This window comes from Caenorhabditis remanei, chromosome III (assembly GCF_010183535.1).
Source record: "Caenorhabditis remanei strain PX506 chromosome III, whole genome shotgun sequence".
Taxonomy (NCBI): domain Eukaryota; kingdom Metazoa; phylum Nematoda; class Chromadorea; order Rhabditida; family Rhabditidae; genus Caenorhabditis; species Caenorhabditis remanei.
The window spans coordinates 1,286,273-1,300,302 of record NC_071330.1 but is presented as its reverse complement, the minus strand read 5'-3'; the positions used below and the strand labels follow the sequence as shown (position 1 = coordinate 1,300,302).

At 37.3% G+C, this 14,030-nt stretch overlaps 3 protein-coding genes across 3 annotated transcripts; 1 reads left to right on the top strand and 2 right to left on the bottom strand.

Annotated features, from left to right (window-relative positions):
* Positions 1-3: 3 nt before the first annotated feature.
* On the bottom strand, positions 4-2,923 carry GCK72_008392 (uncharacterized protein; the record flags this gene model as incomplete). The annotated part of the gene is made up of 5 exons (XM_053726798.1): positions 4-71; positions 134-227; positions 1,137-1,577; positions 2,618-2,827; positions 2,876-2,923. The coding sequence occupies 5 exons, from the start codon at positions 2,921-2,923 to the stop codon at positions 4-6; spliced, it is 861 nt and encodes a 286-aa protein (XP_053586375.1).
* A 1,058-nt stretch (positions 2,924-3,981) lies between these two features.
* On the bottom strand, positions 3,982-5,045 carry GCK72_008391 (uncharacterized protein; the record flags this gene model as incomplete). The annotated part of the gene is made up of 2 exons (XM_003092973.2): positions 3,982-4,903; positions 4,957-5,045. The coding sequence occupies 2 exons, from the start codon at positions 5,043-5,045 to the stop codon at positions 3,982-3,984; spliced, it is 1,011 nt and encodes a 336-aa protein (XP_003093021.2).
* Positions 5,046-6,433: 1,388 nt separating this feature from the next.
* GCK72_008390 (uncharacterized protein) lies at positions 6,434-13,875 on the top strand (the record flags this gene model as incomplete). The annotated part of the gene is made up of 7 exons (XM_053726797.1): positions 6,434-6,481; positions 6,530-6,739; positions 9,295-9,735; positions 10,928-11,218; positions 12,907-13,389; positions 13,558-13,637; positions 13,683-13,875. The coding sequence occupies 7 exons, from the start codon at positions 6,434-6,436 to the stop codon at positions 13,873-13,875; spliced, it is 1,746 nt and encodes a 581-aa protein (XP_053586374.1).
* Positions 13,876-14,030: the final 155 nt, after the last annotated feature.

Sequence of the window (14,030 nt, the reverse complement as noted above, 5' to 3'; positions counted from 1 at the left end):
GAGCTAGATATGATATAAATTTACGGATCCTGGACGATAGATCTCAATTATGGAGATCAACATTATGAATTCTGGATATAAAATATCGAGCACAAGATTCATTTCTGAAACATGTGCCCTAATTTCATAGTACCAGTTCCCGGATTTAGAACTGAAAGTTCTAATACTTTCTTTTTTTTTGAATCTCGGAATTTAGTCTGCTTAACTTTGAATATGAGTTCAGGATTCTGAATTTTAAGTTCTTGCGTTTGATTCCTGAACAGTGGATTCGCGAACTCAAATTTCTGGGTTTATGATTATGAAATCGTGATTCCAGTGTTCTAGACCCCACATATAGGCCACGAATTCAGCAATTCTGAAGTTCAACTTTTGGTTTTAGATTCTGGTCTTCAGATTCTCTCCCAGGAGAACTCAGGTCTCTGGTTTCGGATTCTGTAGTGACTCCTGTGAATTTCGTATTGTTCAGATTCTATCATCCAAATTTAATATTCTAAATTATGAGTTCTCCACTTCAAATCTTAGATGCAAAGTACGGTATGATCGAAAAATCAGGAAAATCTCGAAAAAAATTGTTGTTTATTTGGTTACAATTTCTTTCTGTGATTCTGAAAGTCAGTATTATACTTCTGAGTTGTTTTCCGGATGGCCTGAAAACAATGCACGCCGCTTCGTCAGCTGTTAGAATCCAATTGATTTTCACTTCAGGAACATTATCGTTTTGATGGAACTGGTATTTTCTCAAGATTAAAACAAACGTTGTTTGTGGGACGTCACGAAACCATAACACATTGGAGAAACGTTCGATTCTATTTCAAAAAAAAAACAGAATTTTGTAGCAGGATTCTCCCGTAAATCCTCAACTCTATTTAAGAACTATTTACAATGAAACAACTACAATTTACGGAATTGGCGTGCTAAAAATATATCAAACTGGAGATGTCGGCGAGTTCAGTCTCTGACCTGCTCCGAAAGGGTGGCGGATCGAAATGGTGCCAAGGCCGGCAAAAATGCAACCCGGTTGACTACACATGAATGACCCGTAATTTTTTAATACGATCTCACACTCCTTTGTAAAAATTTTCCGTTAAATTGGTTTTCCAAACAAACACCGAAATCATAAAGAACAAGCTATGTACCTGCAAATAATCACATCCAGACAGAATACAAATCCTTCGAAATTTCGAAAAATCGAATTTGTCTCCTCCCAACTCTCCGGTGCAGCACTTCTTCAAATTGCACTTTTGATAAACACTACACTCTCCCGTTGCCGATTGCCATTTGAAGTAAATCATCTCACAACCGAATACAATTAGATCCGAATCTTCTGTAATTACAGCGTCCACTAGTTTCGATTCCATCAAATACGCCAACTGAGCATCCGCTTCATACGGTGCGACGACGATATCGACATTCGGGAGTTTTCGGAAGAATTCGATAGTTTTCTGGACGATTTCAGTGGAAATACTCGTCGCGAGACGATATGTATCACGTGCTTCACGCTCTTTTCCTTTTGCTAGAAGCATCTCCGCTTGCTCTTTTCGTTTCTCTCGTTGCTCACGACGATCGTCGTTTGTGCCCTGGAAAATGAAACAAGTTTTGGTTTCCGGATGTGGTTCCAGGTGTCCAGATGTCCGAAACACGTATAAATCGCTTCAAACTCGAGATTCTAAGTTGGTAAACATACGAAAATGCAGATTTCGGGGACATCTATGAATGCGACTTATTCTGGGACGGATTCAGGTTGAAAACTCGTGAGCCGGAGCTTAATGTCAAAAAAGAAAAAACTTGGCCCCGCACTATAATGAACCTTAGATCTACATTTTAGTACATTTTTCAGCTTGTAATTCCAATTTTGAAGCGAGTTATGGTTCGATTAACGGAAATATAATTTTCTGAGCTTTTTGAAGTAAAAACTCTGAAAATCCGTGGAAAATCCTCAATTTTTGAACAAAATTCGAAGTTTTTCCGCAAGAAAATACAGTTGTTCAAGCAATTTTTACAGTTTTTGATGAAATTTGAGTATTTTTCTGAAAACTAAAAAATATGAGTTCCAGTGTCAGCATTTCTATTTTTGCGTAGAAACTTTGAATTTAATGTTTCTTTTTTCTCAAACATAAATTGTGTTCTAAAAGAAAAATTAGCGTTTATACAGAATTTTCTGGATTTTTGGAATTTATATTAAATTTTCAATGAGAATCTGAATTCTCCATTAAAAAACCGCAAGTTTCTATGAAACGTTTCAACTTTTTCGTTAGAAATTAGGATTTTTGAGGAAAAACACAAACTTCAAAGAGAAAGAAATGTTTTCGTGCGAAAATATGGTTTTCAACCAATTTTTTGTGAGAACAGTCAAATTTTATTAAAAAGCTGTGAAAATCGCTTGAAAAACGTTATTTTCTCGCGGAAAACCGTTGAATTTTGTCAAAAATGCGTAATTTAAACCGATATTCAGAGTTTTCACTTCGTAAAGCTAAGAAAATTATATTTGATAAATCTTTAAAAATGTGATTTTTTCGAAAAAAAATTGGTTTTCCACAGATTTTTGGCTTCTTTTCCGAACGTTTTCTTCCCATTTTATCAACATTCTGTCTGTCTGTCTGTCCAAATGTCCGCAAACCTTTTTCGCCGGCAACGGTCTCCCATCGAACACCATAACCACGTGGCATCCCATCGCCAACAGCTCTTTCACATATTTATCGACATAATTAATATAACTTTTCGTCTCTTCACCCATATGAATCTTATCCATACATCCAGTCAATCCACGATGTAGAAGACAACTCACGTCGATGGCGACGGATTTTCCGCGCAATTCTAGAATATTTCCCTGAAAATTTCCAGTATTTTCGGGGGGTTTCGGTGAAAATCGACTCACTTTTCGACAGGCATTCTTCACAAACGGTAAAAGACCAGTAATTCCCATGAAAAATTAGGGAAAATCGGTTAGAAAGTGAGTAAAATTAGAGGAAATTGATGGTAAAAATATTCAAATTCAAACTTCGCGCCGTGGATTCTTGGCAGTGGGGCGCGATTGCATCAACTTTTGAGTTTTGAAAATTAGTCATTTTCCGCAATTTTCTAACAACTTTTTCGGAAAATAAGAATTTTTATCACTAAAAAAAGATTTATTGAATGAATATAACGAAAAAGCATACAACAATAGAAATTACAGACAGAAAATCAAAATTATACTCGAACCGGCCCGTTTTGAGACAAAAAAACATGTTTAGAACCAAATTTTGCAATTTTTTTAAAACTTTTGAATTTTTTAAAGGAAAGTCTAGTTTTACACTAAAAGTTTTCTTAAATACTTAGAGTTCAATGAAGAACTGATAAATTGATTACTTTTAGACGGAAATTTCTAAAAGTTTTGAAAAACTTTGTCAAAAAATAAGTACTTATTTTTGAACCCGGGCCGATTTTTGACAAGACTCACAGGTCCCTACGCTTCCGATAAAGCAAGGTGCGGTGTTGCGCGTTTCGCGTGTTTTTGTTTGCGCACTTGCCGATTTTTGTTGACGCATTTCGCAATTTCGGCGCGAATTCAAATTTTAGACCCCATTTTTTGGCTTGAAATGCAGTTTTTTGGGAATTTAAAGTGTCTGTGACAATTTTTCCAAAAACAATTCCCTAACTTTTTAAAGTTAGTGTTTTTCGAGTCTATTAAGCACAAAAAGTTGAATTTTTATTCAGCGTAGGAGGAGTTCTATACTTTTGAAGTTTCATGAATTTCACTGTGAAAACTGTTGTATCTTTTTATTTACTCCACCAAAATTAAAGTTTTTACACTTTTTGAACGTCTCTCAGTCTAAGGAATGTCTTTCTAACAAAAACAATCCGTGAAATGTAACAGAACAAAAGATCGAAAAAGGCTAAAATTTTCGAAAAATCGTCCGAATTTGCGCCAGCTACTTGATTGACGCGTCTTTTTCTGGCATTGCTTGGCGTATTGGAAGCGTAGGGACCTGTGAGACTAGAAAATTATGGCCAAACGAGCATCTCGAAACGACTGTACCTCGGAAAGGAGAGAGTTGCAACAGTTCCATCCTTTCTGCAGATATTATAACCGCCATGAAATTTAACATTTGCAACTCCAAATGTCCGAAAAGCTTGAAGTGCTGTCGGATCCATCTTTGATACGATTTCATGTTTTATTCCTTTGAGCACCTCGTTATTGTTGCTAAGAAAGAGATAACCAGTACACTGAAATTCAAAGTAACGTGTTCTTGGATTGGATCCAGCCAACCAATGTTTGATGAATCGATTCAACATCTTTGGGAAATTAATGATTGTTTGACAGTAAATTCGAAATATCCGGCTGTTCGCTATTAGCAAATCATCTAAAGTCAATTCACACATCAAATGAACAGCAATTTCTTCCAGATTTTGAATGAAAATTTTCGGGAAAGTTTCATCGGTTTCGTTATGTTCTGCAATACGACAGACACCAAATTCCAGTTTCTTCAGTGGGCAAAAAGTCATCGATAAGTCTACAGCTTCACGCTCACTTCTCGCTTTGAACACTATTGTTGAGCAACTGGTGAATGTTTTTCGAAACGACTGTACGTCTCGTAGTGGTGTAAGTAAACGAATTGTATTGATTTCTGTTTGATGAAATATTTGGAGTATATGACTCAGCCAGTCTTCTACTAGATATTCTGGCTTACTATGCGCAAACCCTTTTCCATCGTGAAGCGTCAACACATTTGATTTCACACCGGTAGGTGAAGGATTATCGATTGAAACTTGGACATCATTCAATGAACATTTTATCCAACAATCATCAGTAATTCGAGTCCGTACAGTAATTTCGGAGTCCACAAGTACGTAAACATCAAGACACTTGAGGTCTATCGATTTAACGAGATCTTTGCATTGTTGTGACACTAGAGACAATGCGAATCTGAAAATATCAAAACGTGTAGTCCATTGAATCAACTGACACCTAAAACTCACTGATCGATATGTTGCATGCATCGAACGATACGTTGAAGAGGAGTATTAGGGAGACAGAGGAGACGAAGCGGAGGGTCACCGTCTCTCATGACGGCAGAAGACGTAAATGAAGAAACAGGTAGAAAGGGACTGTGTTATGCTACTGTGCAAGACCTAAATAAATACAACAGTGGGCCACCATCGCTCGTGACGGCTGAAGATTTTTAAAAGACGTATACCACGACTACTGGTCTGAACAAATACAATCATCAGAGTTGATGTGTCACGCGAATTTATCAAAACTCCAGTCGTTTCGAGATGCTTGTTCGCTCATGGTTATGAATGTTCTGGGAAAATTCTGCTATAACGGCATAATTTCTAGTGGTCAGCCATGTCTGCGCGATATATAAATTGGAAAAGAAATACATTAAAAGGGGGAGACTAGATACATCCCTCACGAGATGGGACTTCCTTATTCCCGACTCACTCATTGTTAGAGATCTCGGACTCCTCCCTGACTCTAATCTCAAGTTCCGCGCCCACATCACCCGCACTGACAACCTTTCCCTTTCCCGGTACAACCAATTTTTAAAATCCTTTAAATCCCTCTCTCCCAATTTCTATATTTCTATATTCAAAACATATGTTCTCCCTATCTTGGAATACTGTTATACAGTATATTCTCCTTCCGTCTCTAGCATACTAGCTCACACCCTAGAAAAACCACTGCCCCTCTATACTCGTAAAGTCATTCAACGTTGTAACATATCCTATTCCTGTTACCCCCACGGGCTCGAAATTCTTAACCTTGTTTAACTTAGACGCTGTCTCAAATCCCAACTCCTTCTTCTTTATAACTTCATTAGTAGTGCCACGTATTTCCGCCTTCTTAATTATCATGTCAAAATCTCCCATGCCCTTAATTTGTTGCCATCCTTCTATCCGCGGTTTTTCTGCTTCCACTATTTCAGTATGTAATGCGATTACTGCTTATGTCGCCCACTAAATTATCATGTTTACTCACCCGGTTTTTTTCTTGTAAGTTTTTCAAAACTTTTAGAAATTTCCGTCTAAAAGTAATCAATTTATCAGTTCTTCATTGAACTCTAAGTATTTAAGAAAACTTTTAGTGTAAAACTAGACTTTCCTTTAAAAAATTCAACAGTTTAAAAAAAATTGCAAAATTTGGTTCTAAACATGTTTTTTTGTCTCAAAACGGGCCGGTTCGAGTATAATTTTGATTTTCTGTCTGTAATTTCTATTGTTGTATGCTTTTTCGTTATATTCTTTCAATAAATCTTTTTTTAGTGATAAAAATTCTTATTTTCCGAAAAAGTTGTTAGAAAATTGCGGAAAATGACTAATTTTCAAAACTCAAAAGTTGATGCAATCGCGCCCCACTGCCAAGAATCCACGGCGCGAAGTTTGAATTTGAATATTTTTACCATCAATTTCCTCTAATTTTACTCACTTTCTAACCGATTTTCCCAAATTTTTCATGGGAATTACTGGTCTTTTACCGTTTGTGAAGAATGCCTGTCGAAAAGTGAGTCGATTTTCACCGAAAACTGCCGAAAACACTCAAAATTTCCAGGGAAATATTCTAGAATTGCGCGGAAAATCCGTCGCCATCGACGTGAGTTGTCTTCTACATCGTGGATTGACTGGATGTATGGATAAGATTCATATGGGTGAAGAGACGAAAAGTTATATTAATTATGTCGATAAATATGTGAAAGAGCTGTTGGCGATGGGATGCCACGTGGTTATGGTGTTCGATGGGAGACCGTTGCCGGCGAAAAAGGTTTGCGGACATTTGGACAGACAGACAGACAGAATGTTGATAAAATGGGAAGAAAACGTTCGGAAAAGAAGCCAAAAATCTGTGGAAAATCGATTTTTTTTCGGAGAAAATGTCAAAAAATTGGTTGAAAATCACATTTTTCGCACTAAAACATTTATTTTTCTTTGAAGTTTGTGTTTTTCTTCGAAAATCCTAATTTTCTAACGATAAATTTGAAATTTTTCCAAGAAACTTGCGGTTTTTTAATGGAAAATTTAGATTTACATCGAAAGTTTATTAAAAATTCCGAAAATTAAGTAAAAACTCAAACTTTTTCTTCAAAATTCCTAATTTATATCAAAAAAACGTGGAATTTTCCATATAAACAAGAAAAAATACGGCAAGGAAGCCGAAAATCAGTGAAAAATCGATTTTTTTTTCCTCAAAAGTCAAAAAATTGGTTGAAAATCACATTTTCGCACTTAAACATTTCTTTTTCTTTGAAGTTTGTGTTTTTTCTGAAAAAACGCTTTAAAAACATAAAATTCAAAGTTATTTACACAAAAATAGACATATCGACTCTAGAACTCAGTTTTTTTTTCAGTTTTCAGACAGAATCACTCAAATTTCATTCAAAAACTGTAAAAATTGCTTGAAATACGTGGTTTTATGGCGGAAAAACCTCGAATTTTGTTCAAAAATTGCGAATTTTAAACTGATTTTCAGAGTTTTCACTTCAAAAAGCTCACATGGGAATGACCCGGGGTGTCCCCCCTGAAATCTTTCCATATTTTGTACATAAATAGTGTCTAACGTAACTAAGAAAATTCCAAAATTATAGATGCGCTCTCGGAGGTTTGGTAGAGTTACACAACTTTTTTGAAAATTTTCAAAAATTTCGATGTCTCCACTTTGAGAACTCGTAACTTTTTGAGTTTTTGAGCTACCATCATGGTTTTAGGCTCATTCGATAGGTAATGACACCGACTTCAAAAAATCCTCTTTGAGCGCTAACCAAAAAACATAACCGGCTGAGCTGTAGTTGAAAGTGTGAAAAAATCGTCCGTGTGAGATAACGATAAATGCCAAATTTCGACAATCGGGGAACTGGGGACTACATCCTGCGTACTCCTCAGTCTGAGTTATGTCTGTATACGTGCCCAAATATAGGTCGATCCTTTGAGTTACAGGAGTTATTTCAGTTTTTTTGAAAAATTTCAATTTTTCCATGTATCATACGTTCAATTTTCATCAAAAAATAAGAACAATGGCGAAATAACGAAAAAGAGGGTATAGCACACAATTTTGCATTAACTAGCCATGACTGACGTTTTTTGGTGCTGTAACTTCAATATAAACATGGCTCAATTTTGGACCACAGAACGTACGTATATACATGGAAAAATTGAAATTTTTCAAAAAAACTGAAATAACTCCTGTAACTCAAAGGCTCGACCTATATTTGGGCACGTATACAGACATAACTCAGACTGAGGAGTACGCAGGATGTAGTCCCCAGTTCCCCGATTGTCGAAATTTGGCATTTATCGTTATCTCACACGGACGATTTTTTCACACTTTCAACTACAGCTCAGCCGGTTATGTTTTTTGGTTAGCGCTCAAAGAGGATTTTTTGAAGTCGGTGTCATTACCTATCGAATGAGCCTAAAACCATGATGGTAGCTCAAAAACTCAAAAAGTTACGAGTTCTCAAAGTGGAGACATCGAAATTTTTGAAAATTTTCAAAAAAGTTGTGTAACTCTACCAAACCTCCGAGAGCGCAGCTATAATTTTGGATTTTTCTTAGTTACGTTAGACACTATTTATGTACAAAATATGGAAAGATTTCAGGGGGGACACCCCGGGTCATTCCCATGTCAGAAAATTGATTTTTCTGTTAACCGGACCGTAACTCGCTTCAAAATCAAAATTACGAGTTGAAAAACATACGAAAATGTAGATCTCAACGAGTTCTATGTCTGTGACCAGCTCATTGCCGGATTCAGGTTCATTGTAGTGCGCGGGGCCAAGTTTTTTTTTTCTTTTTTGGCAATAAATCTTGGCTCACGACCCGATTATGAATCTCTCGGAGTAGATCACAGACATAGGCCTCACTGAGATCTACATTTTACTACACTTTTCTGCTCATAGTTTTAATTTTGAAGCGATTTATTAGCGCTCTATCGAAACTGAAGAAGTCGGTGTGCGAAATTGAGAGACGCAGAGAAAAAGAGACATTTTTCAACGGGGTTTCGGTGGAGCGCAGTTGTAAGAACTGTGCTGAGCTAGTACGGTCCGGTTAACAGAAAAATAGTTTTCTGAGCTTTTTGAAGTGAAAACTCTGAAAATCGGTTCAAAATCCCCAATTTTTGAACGAAATCTAAGCATTTTCCGCCAGAACATAACGCTTTTCAAGCAATTTTTATAGGTTTTGAATGAAATTTGAGTTGTTCTGCTCGAAACATTTGGTATGTTTACCAACTTAGAATCTCGAGTTTGAAGCGATTTATACGTGTTTCGGACATCTGGACACCTGGAACCACATCCGGAAACCAAAACTTGTTTCATTTTCCAGGGCACAAACGACGATCGTCGTGAGCAACGAGAGAAACGAAAAGAGCAAGCGGAGATGCTTCTAGCAAAAGGAAAAGAGCGTGAAGCACGTGATACATATCGTCTCGCGACGAGTATTTCCACTGAAATCGTCCAGAAAACTATCGAATTCTTCCGAAAACTCCCGAATGTCGATATCGTCGTCGCACCGTATGAAGCGGATGCTCAGTTGGCGTATTTGATGGAATCGAAACTAGTGGACGCTGTAATTACAGAAGATTCGGATCTAATTGTATTCGGTTGTGAGATGATTTACTTCAAATGGCAATCGGCAACGGGAGAGTGTAGTGTTTATCAAAAGTGCAATTTGAAGAAGTGCTTCACCGGAGAGTTGGGAGGAGACAAATTCGATTTTTCGAAATTTCGAAGGATTTGTATCCTGTCGGGATGTGATTATTTGCAGGTACATGCCTTGTTTCTTGATGCATGGAAAACCAATTTAACGGAAAAATTATGTGTTATGGGGATATTCACGTAAAATTGAAAAAAATCTATTTCTACACTGAAAAACATAAATTTCGACTCCAAAGTTCATGAAAAACTGGAATTTTTCACTAATCCTAGAAATTCGCCTAAGGCACGCCAGATTTGCAACAAAAGTGGTGTCGGAAATCGGGTGAAAATGAAAAAAGCGTCAACGACACGCCAGATAACGAGAATTTCGATTGAAAAATATCAAAATTTTATCAAATAATTGAGTTTTTAGAACAGTTTTTTTCCGTTTTTCGCCGTTTTTTCCGGCAAATGAATCGAGGGAAAAAACGTTTTTTCCGGACTTGAATAACCCCATTACTGTACATAAATTTTGAATTTTCAAAATGCTTATTTTGGTCTGAAATTCGCTAAAAACACAATTTTTTGATAAAATGTTGATATGTTTCAATCGAAATTCGCGTCATCTGGCGTGTCGTTGACGCGTTTTTCATTTTCAGCCGGTTTCCGACACCACTTTTGTTGCAAATCTGGCGTGCCTTAGGCGAATTTCTAGGATTAGTGAAAAATTCCAGTTTTTCATGAACTTTGGAGTCGAAATTTATGTTTTTCAGTATAGAAATAGGTTTTTTTTTCAATTTTGTCAATTTTTGCCATTTTTGAATAGGGTTACTGGCGCGCCTTTGACGCGTTTTCCAGTTTTGATGTTTTTCAGCCTTGAAATTTCCAGAATTTCCGCCTAAAAATGCCTATTTTCAGAAATTTTCAAAGACAGAAATTCAAAACTAGTCACTGCTGACCGAATTTTTCGCTTTTGTGTTTCTTGGTCACGGAAAATTCTTCCATGACCAATGCTTCTTTTTCTCTGAGTCTCTAAATTTCGCACACAATTTTCTTCGGTTTCGGTAGAGCGCGGTTGTAAGGCGCGTGTCGTGCTAATAGAACAGACTGGGAAGAACTTCTTGTGACCGAGAAACACAAAAGCAAAAAGTTCGGCCAGCAGTGACCAATTTGACCATTTCCGAGTTGAAAATTAACGGTTTGGAGAGTTTTTTGAGTATTATCATAAAAATGACCATATTTTTCCACACATTTTGAAAAATATTCTCAAATTCCTCTTTATTTTCAACAAATTCCTCATCCCATTCTCCCATAATTTTCAGTCAGGACTACCGGGCGTCGGTCTGAGTACAGCAGCCAAATTCTTCTCGCTCACATCGATAAAAGACCTTCGGACAGTGCTTCGAAAAGTGCCATCCTACTTGAAAAATCCGAAATTGAAGGAGCACGTGACGGAGGAGTTTATCAGAAGTTTCGCCAGAGCAGAGAACACATTCAAACATCAAATTGTATTCGATCCCAGGGAGAGATGTCATAAACCATTGACACCGTATCCCACTAGTGGAGGGGATGGGGGGTTGGATTGTGATGATTTGGATGTTATTGATTTGGAGGTAAGAGTTGGGGGGGGGGGGGGGGGGGGAATTTTAGCTGAAAATGACTGAAAAATTGACCATTTTTCGCAGATTTTGATCCCAAAACTTTGAAAAATGTTCAAAATTCCTGGACATCCGGACATCCTCACACACAAACAACCCTCATTTTTCAGTAACTGGCGTGCCTTTGACGCGTTTCTCAGAATATCGTTTGAAATTCCGCTCGGATTTTTCTGAAAATTTGGGTTTTAATGCAATTTGTTCTGAAAAACCTTCGCTCCGCTCGCTGAAATTTCCACGAAATTCAACATTTTCTAGCTGAAAAATGACCGAAAAACCCGGAAAAATTGACAATTTTCCGCAAATTTTCAGCATAAAACTTTGCAATTTTTAATTTTTCCACAATTAATCAGCACGGTATGCTTTTTACAACCGCGCTCTACCGTAACAATGGAAAATTGTGTGCGAAATTGAGAGACTCAGAGAAAAAGAAACATTTTTCACAGGGATTTCGGTGGAGCGCAGTTGTAACAACTGTGCCGATCCAATAAAAATGTTTTCTCGCAAAAAATTTTCAAAGTTCGTGGACATTCGGACATCCTGACACACAGGCAGACCTTCTATTCCAGTAACTGGCGTGCCTTTGACGCGTTTTTCTGATTTTTCGGAATTTTCGAGTTTTGAAGCAAATTTTTCTAAAAACCTCCAATTTTTTTTTTCAGTCGCCCAAAAAACGACTCTGCCTGAATTTTAGCTGAAAATTATCGCAAATTCCAAAAATTGTCATTTTCCGCAAATTTTTTGGACATCCTCACACACAGACAGCCCTTGATTTTCAATATCTGGCGTGCCTTTGACGCGTTTCTCAGAATAGCTTTTGAAATCCCGCCAAGATTTTTCTGAAAATCGAGTTTTTGAAGCAAATTTTTCTAAAAATCTCCTATTTTTTATCATTTCAGCCGCCCAAAAGACGACTCTGCCTGAATTTTAGCTGAAAATTACCGAAAAATCCAAGATATTGCCATTTTCCTCAAATTTTTTGGACATCCGGACATTCTGACACACAGGCAGACCTTATTCTCCAGTAACTGGCGTGTCTTTGACTCGTTTTTCAGAATTAAACAAAATCCCATTCTGATTTTTCTTAAAATTCGAGTTTTTGATGCAATTTTTCTGAAAAACCTTCGCTCCGCTCGCTGAAATTTCCACGAAATTCAACATTTTCTAGCTAAAAATGACCAAAAAATACAAAAAATTACCATTTTCCGCAAATGTTCACCCTAAAACTGTGAAAAGTAACTGGCGTACCAATTACGCGTTTTTCAGAATAAAAATTATAAAAAATTCCGCCTATTTCCCATTTTAGGCACCGGTTTTTTTTTCTCATTTCAGTCGATCGAAAAGACGACTCCGCCCCTGAAATCTCCGCGAAATTCGAATTTTAGCTGAAAATGGCCGAGCAATCCAAAAAAACATCATTTTCCTCAAATTTTCACCACAAAACTTTGAAAATTTGCAAATTTTCCGCATTTTAAACATGAAACAGTGTACTAAAACCGGTTTAGACATCCTGACATCCTGACACACAGTCAGACCTTATTCTACAGTAACTGGCGTGCCTTTGGCGCGTTTTCAAAATAAAAACATTAAAATTCAGTACTGATTTTTCTAAAAGAGTTTTTGTATCAATTTTTCTCCAATTTCAGTCGCCGACGCCTTCTCCCGCTGAAATTTCCACAAAATTCGTCTACGCGGGCACACCATCAACCCAACGAATCGCTATCCGTCTGGCACTCGGAAATCCATCAGATGGGAATTCAATCGACGATCGTTTCCTTCTGACTCAACCGATACCCGATTGGAGTGTTTGGGCGATGAAATACGAGAGTAAAGGGACTTCAATCGAGAAGATTCGGAAGAAAAAGGACGAGGAGGCGACTCAATGCGGTGGAGCATTCAAATTGGACTCCCCATCGGTGGTTCGACGTGTAAAAGTACCAAAAAAGGCGGAAATCGAAGAGGAAGATGATATTGTGAAACAGTTTATGGCGGATATCGAAAAAGAGAAACAGGCGCTGTTGAAAAAGCGGAAAAACGCGCCCCAGACGGATTATAATGCGGAAAATGTGCTGAAAAAGTATACAGAGGAACCGCCGGTGAAGAAGACGAGAGTCGAGGAATCACTGATTGTAGAGGATGATTTTTCGGAGCTTTTTGATAAAATTATAGAGAAAAAAGCGGAAAATTCCGGCGAAAAACTGGAAAAATCCGAAAAATCCCCCGAAATCAAACCGCCACCGATCCTGCGCAAATCCACGTCTACACCAGAGTCCGCACGAAAATTCCAGAAGTTCCAGTCGCCACTTCTATCCCATCAGAATTCAGCACCAGAAAATTCCAAATATTTTGCGAAAAAGACGGAAATTTTGGAGAATGAGTAATTATTTTCAGAAAATTATTTTTAAAAAATCAACATTTTCAGCCCGCCGAAAAGAAAGAATCCATTCCGATGCCCGGCTTTCGTAAAACCGACACCAAAAATTGAGGAAATCGCGGAAATTCCGAAGAAAACTACTATATTGGCTGCGCTAGAGGATAATGTAGTGGAAACCACGACTTCCTATCGATTTGTTGGATTTAAATCAGCGGGATTGAGAAGAAAATCAAAGAATTAAATTTTTGAATGTTTTATTGATAATTCTATACCGGTTTTGTCTGTTTTTGTGCCATTTGTTTGTCTGAAAATACACTTTTTCTGTTGTAAAAAATAATTTTCGAAAGTCCGCAATATTGCGTTGCGCGTCGGATGTTGCGCATTGTCCGCAAACAC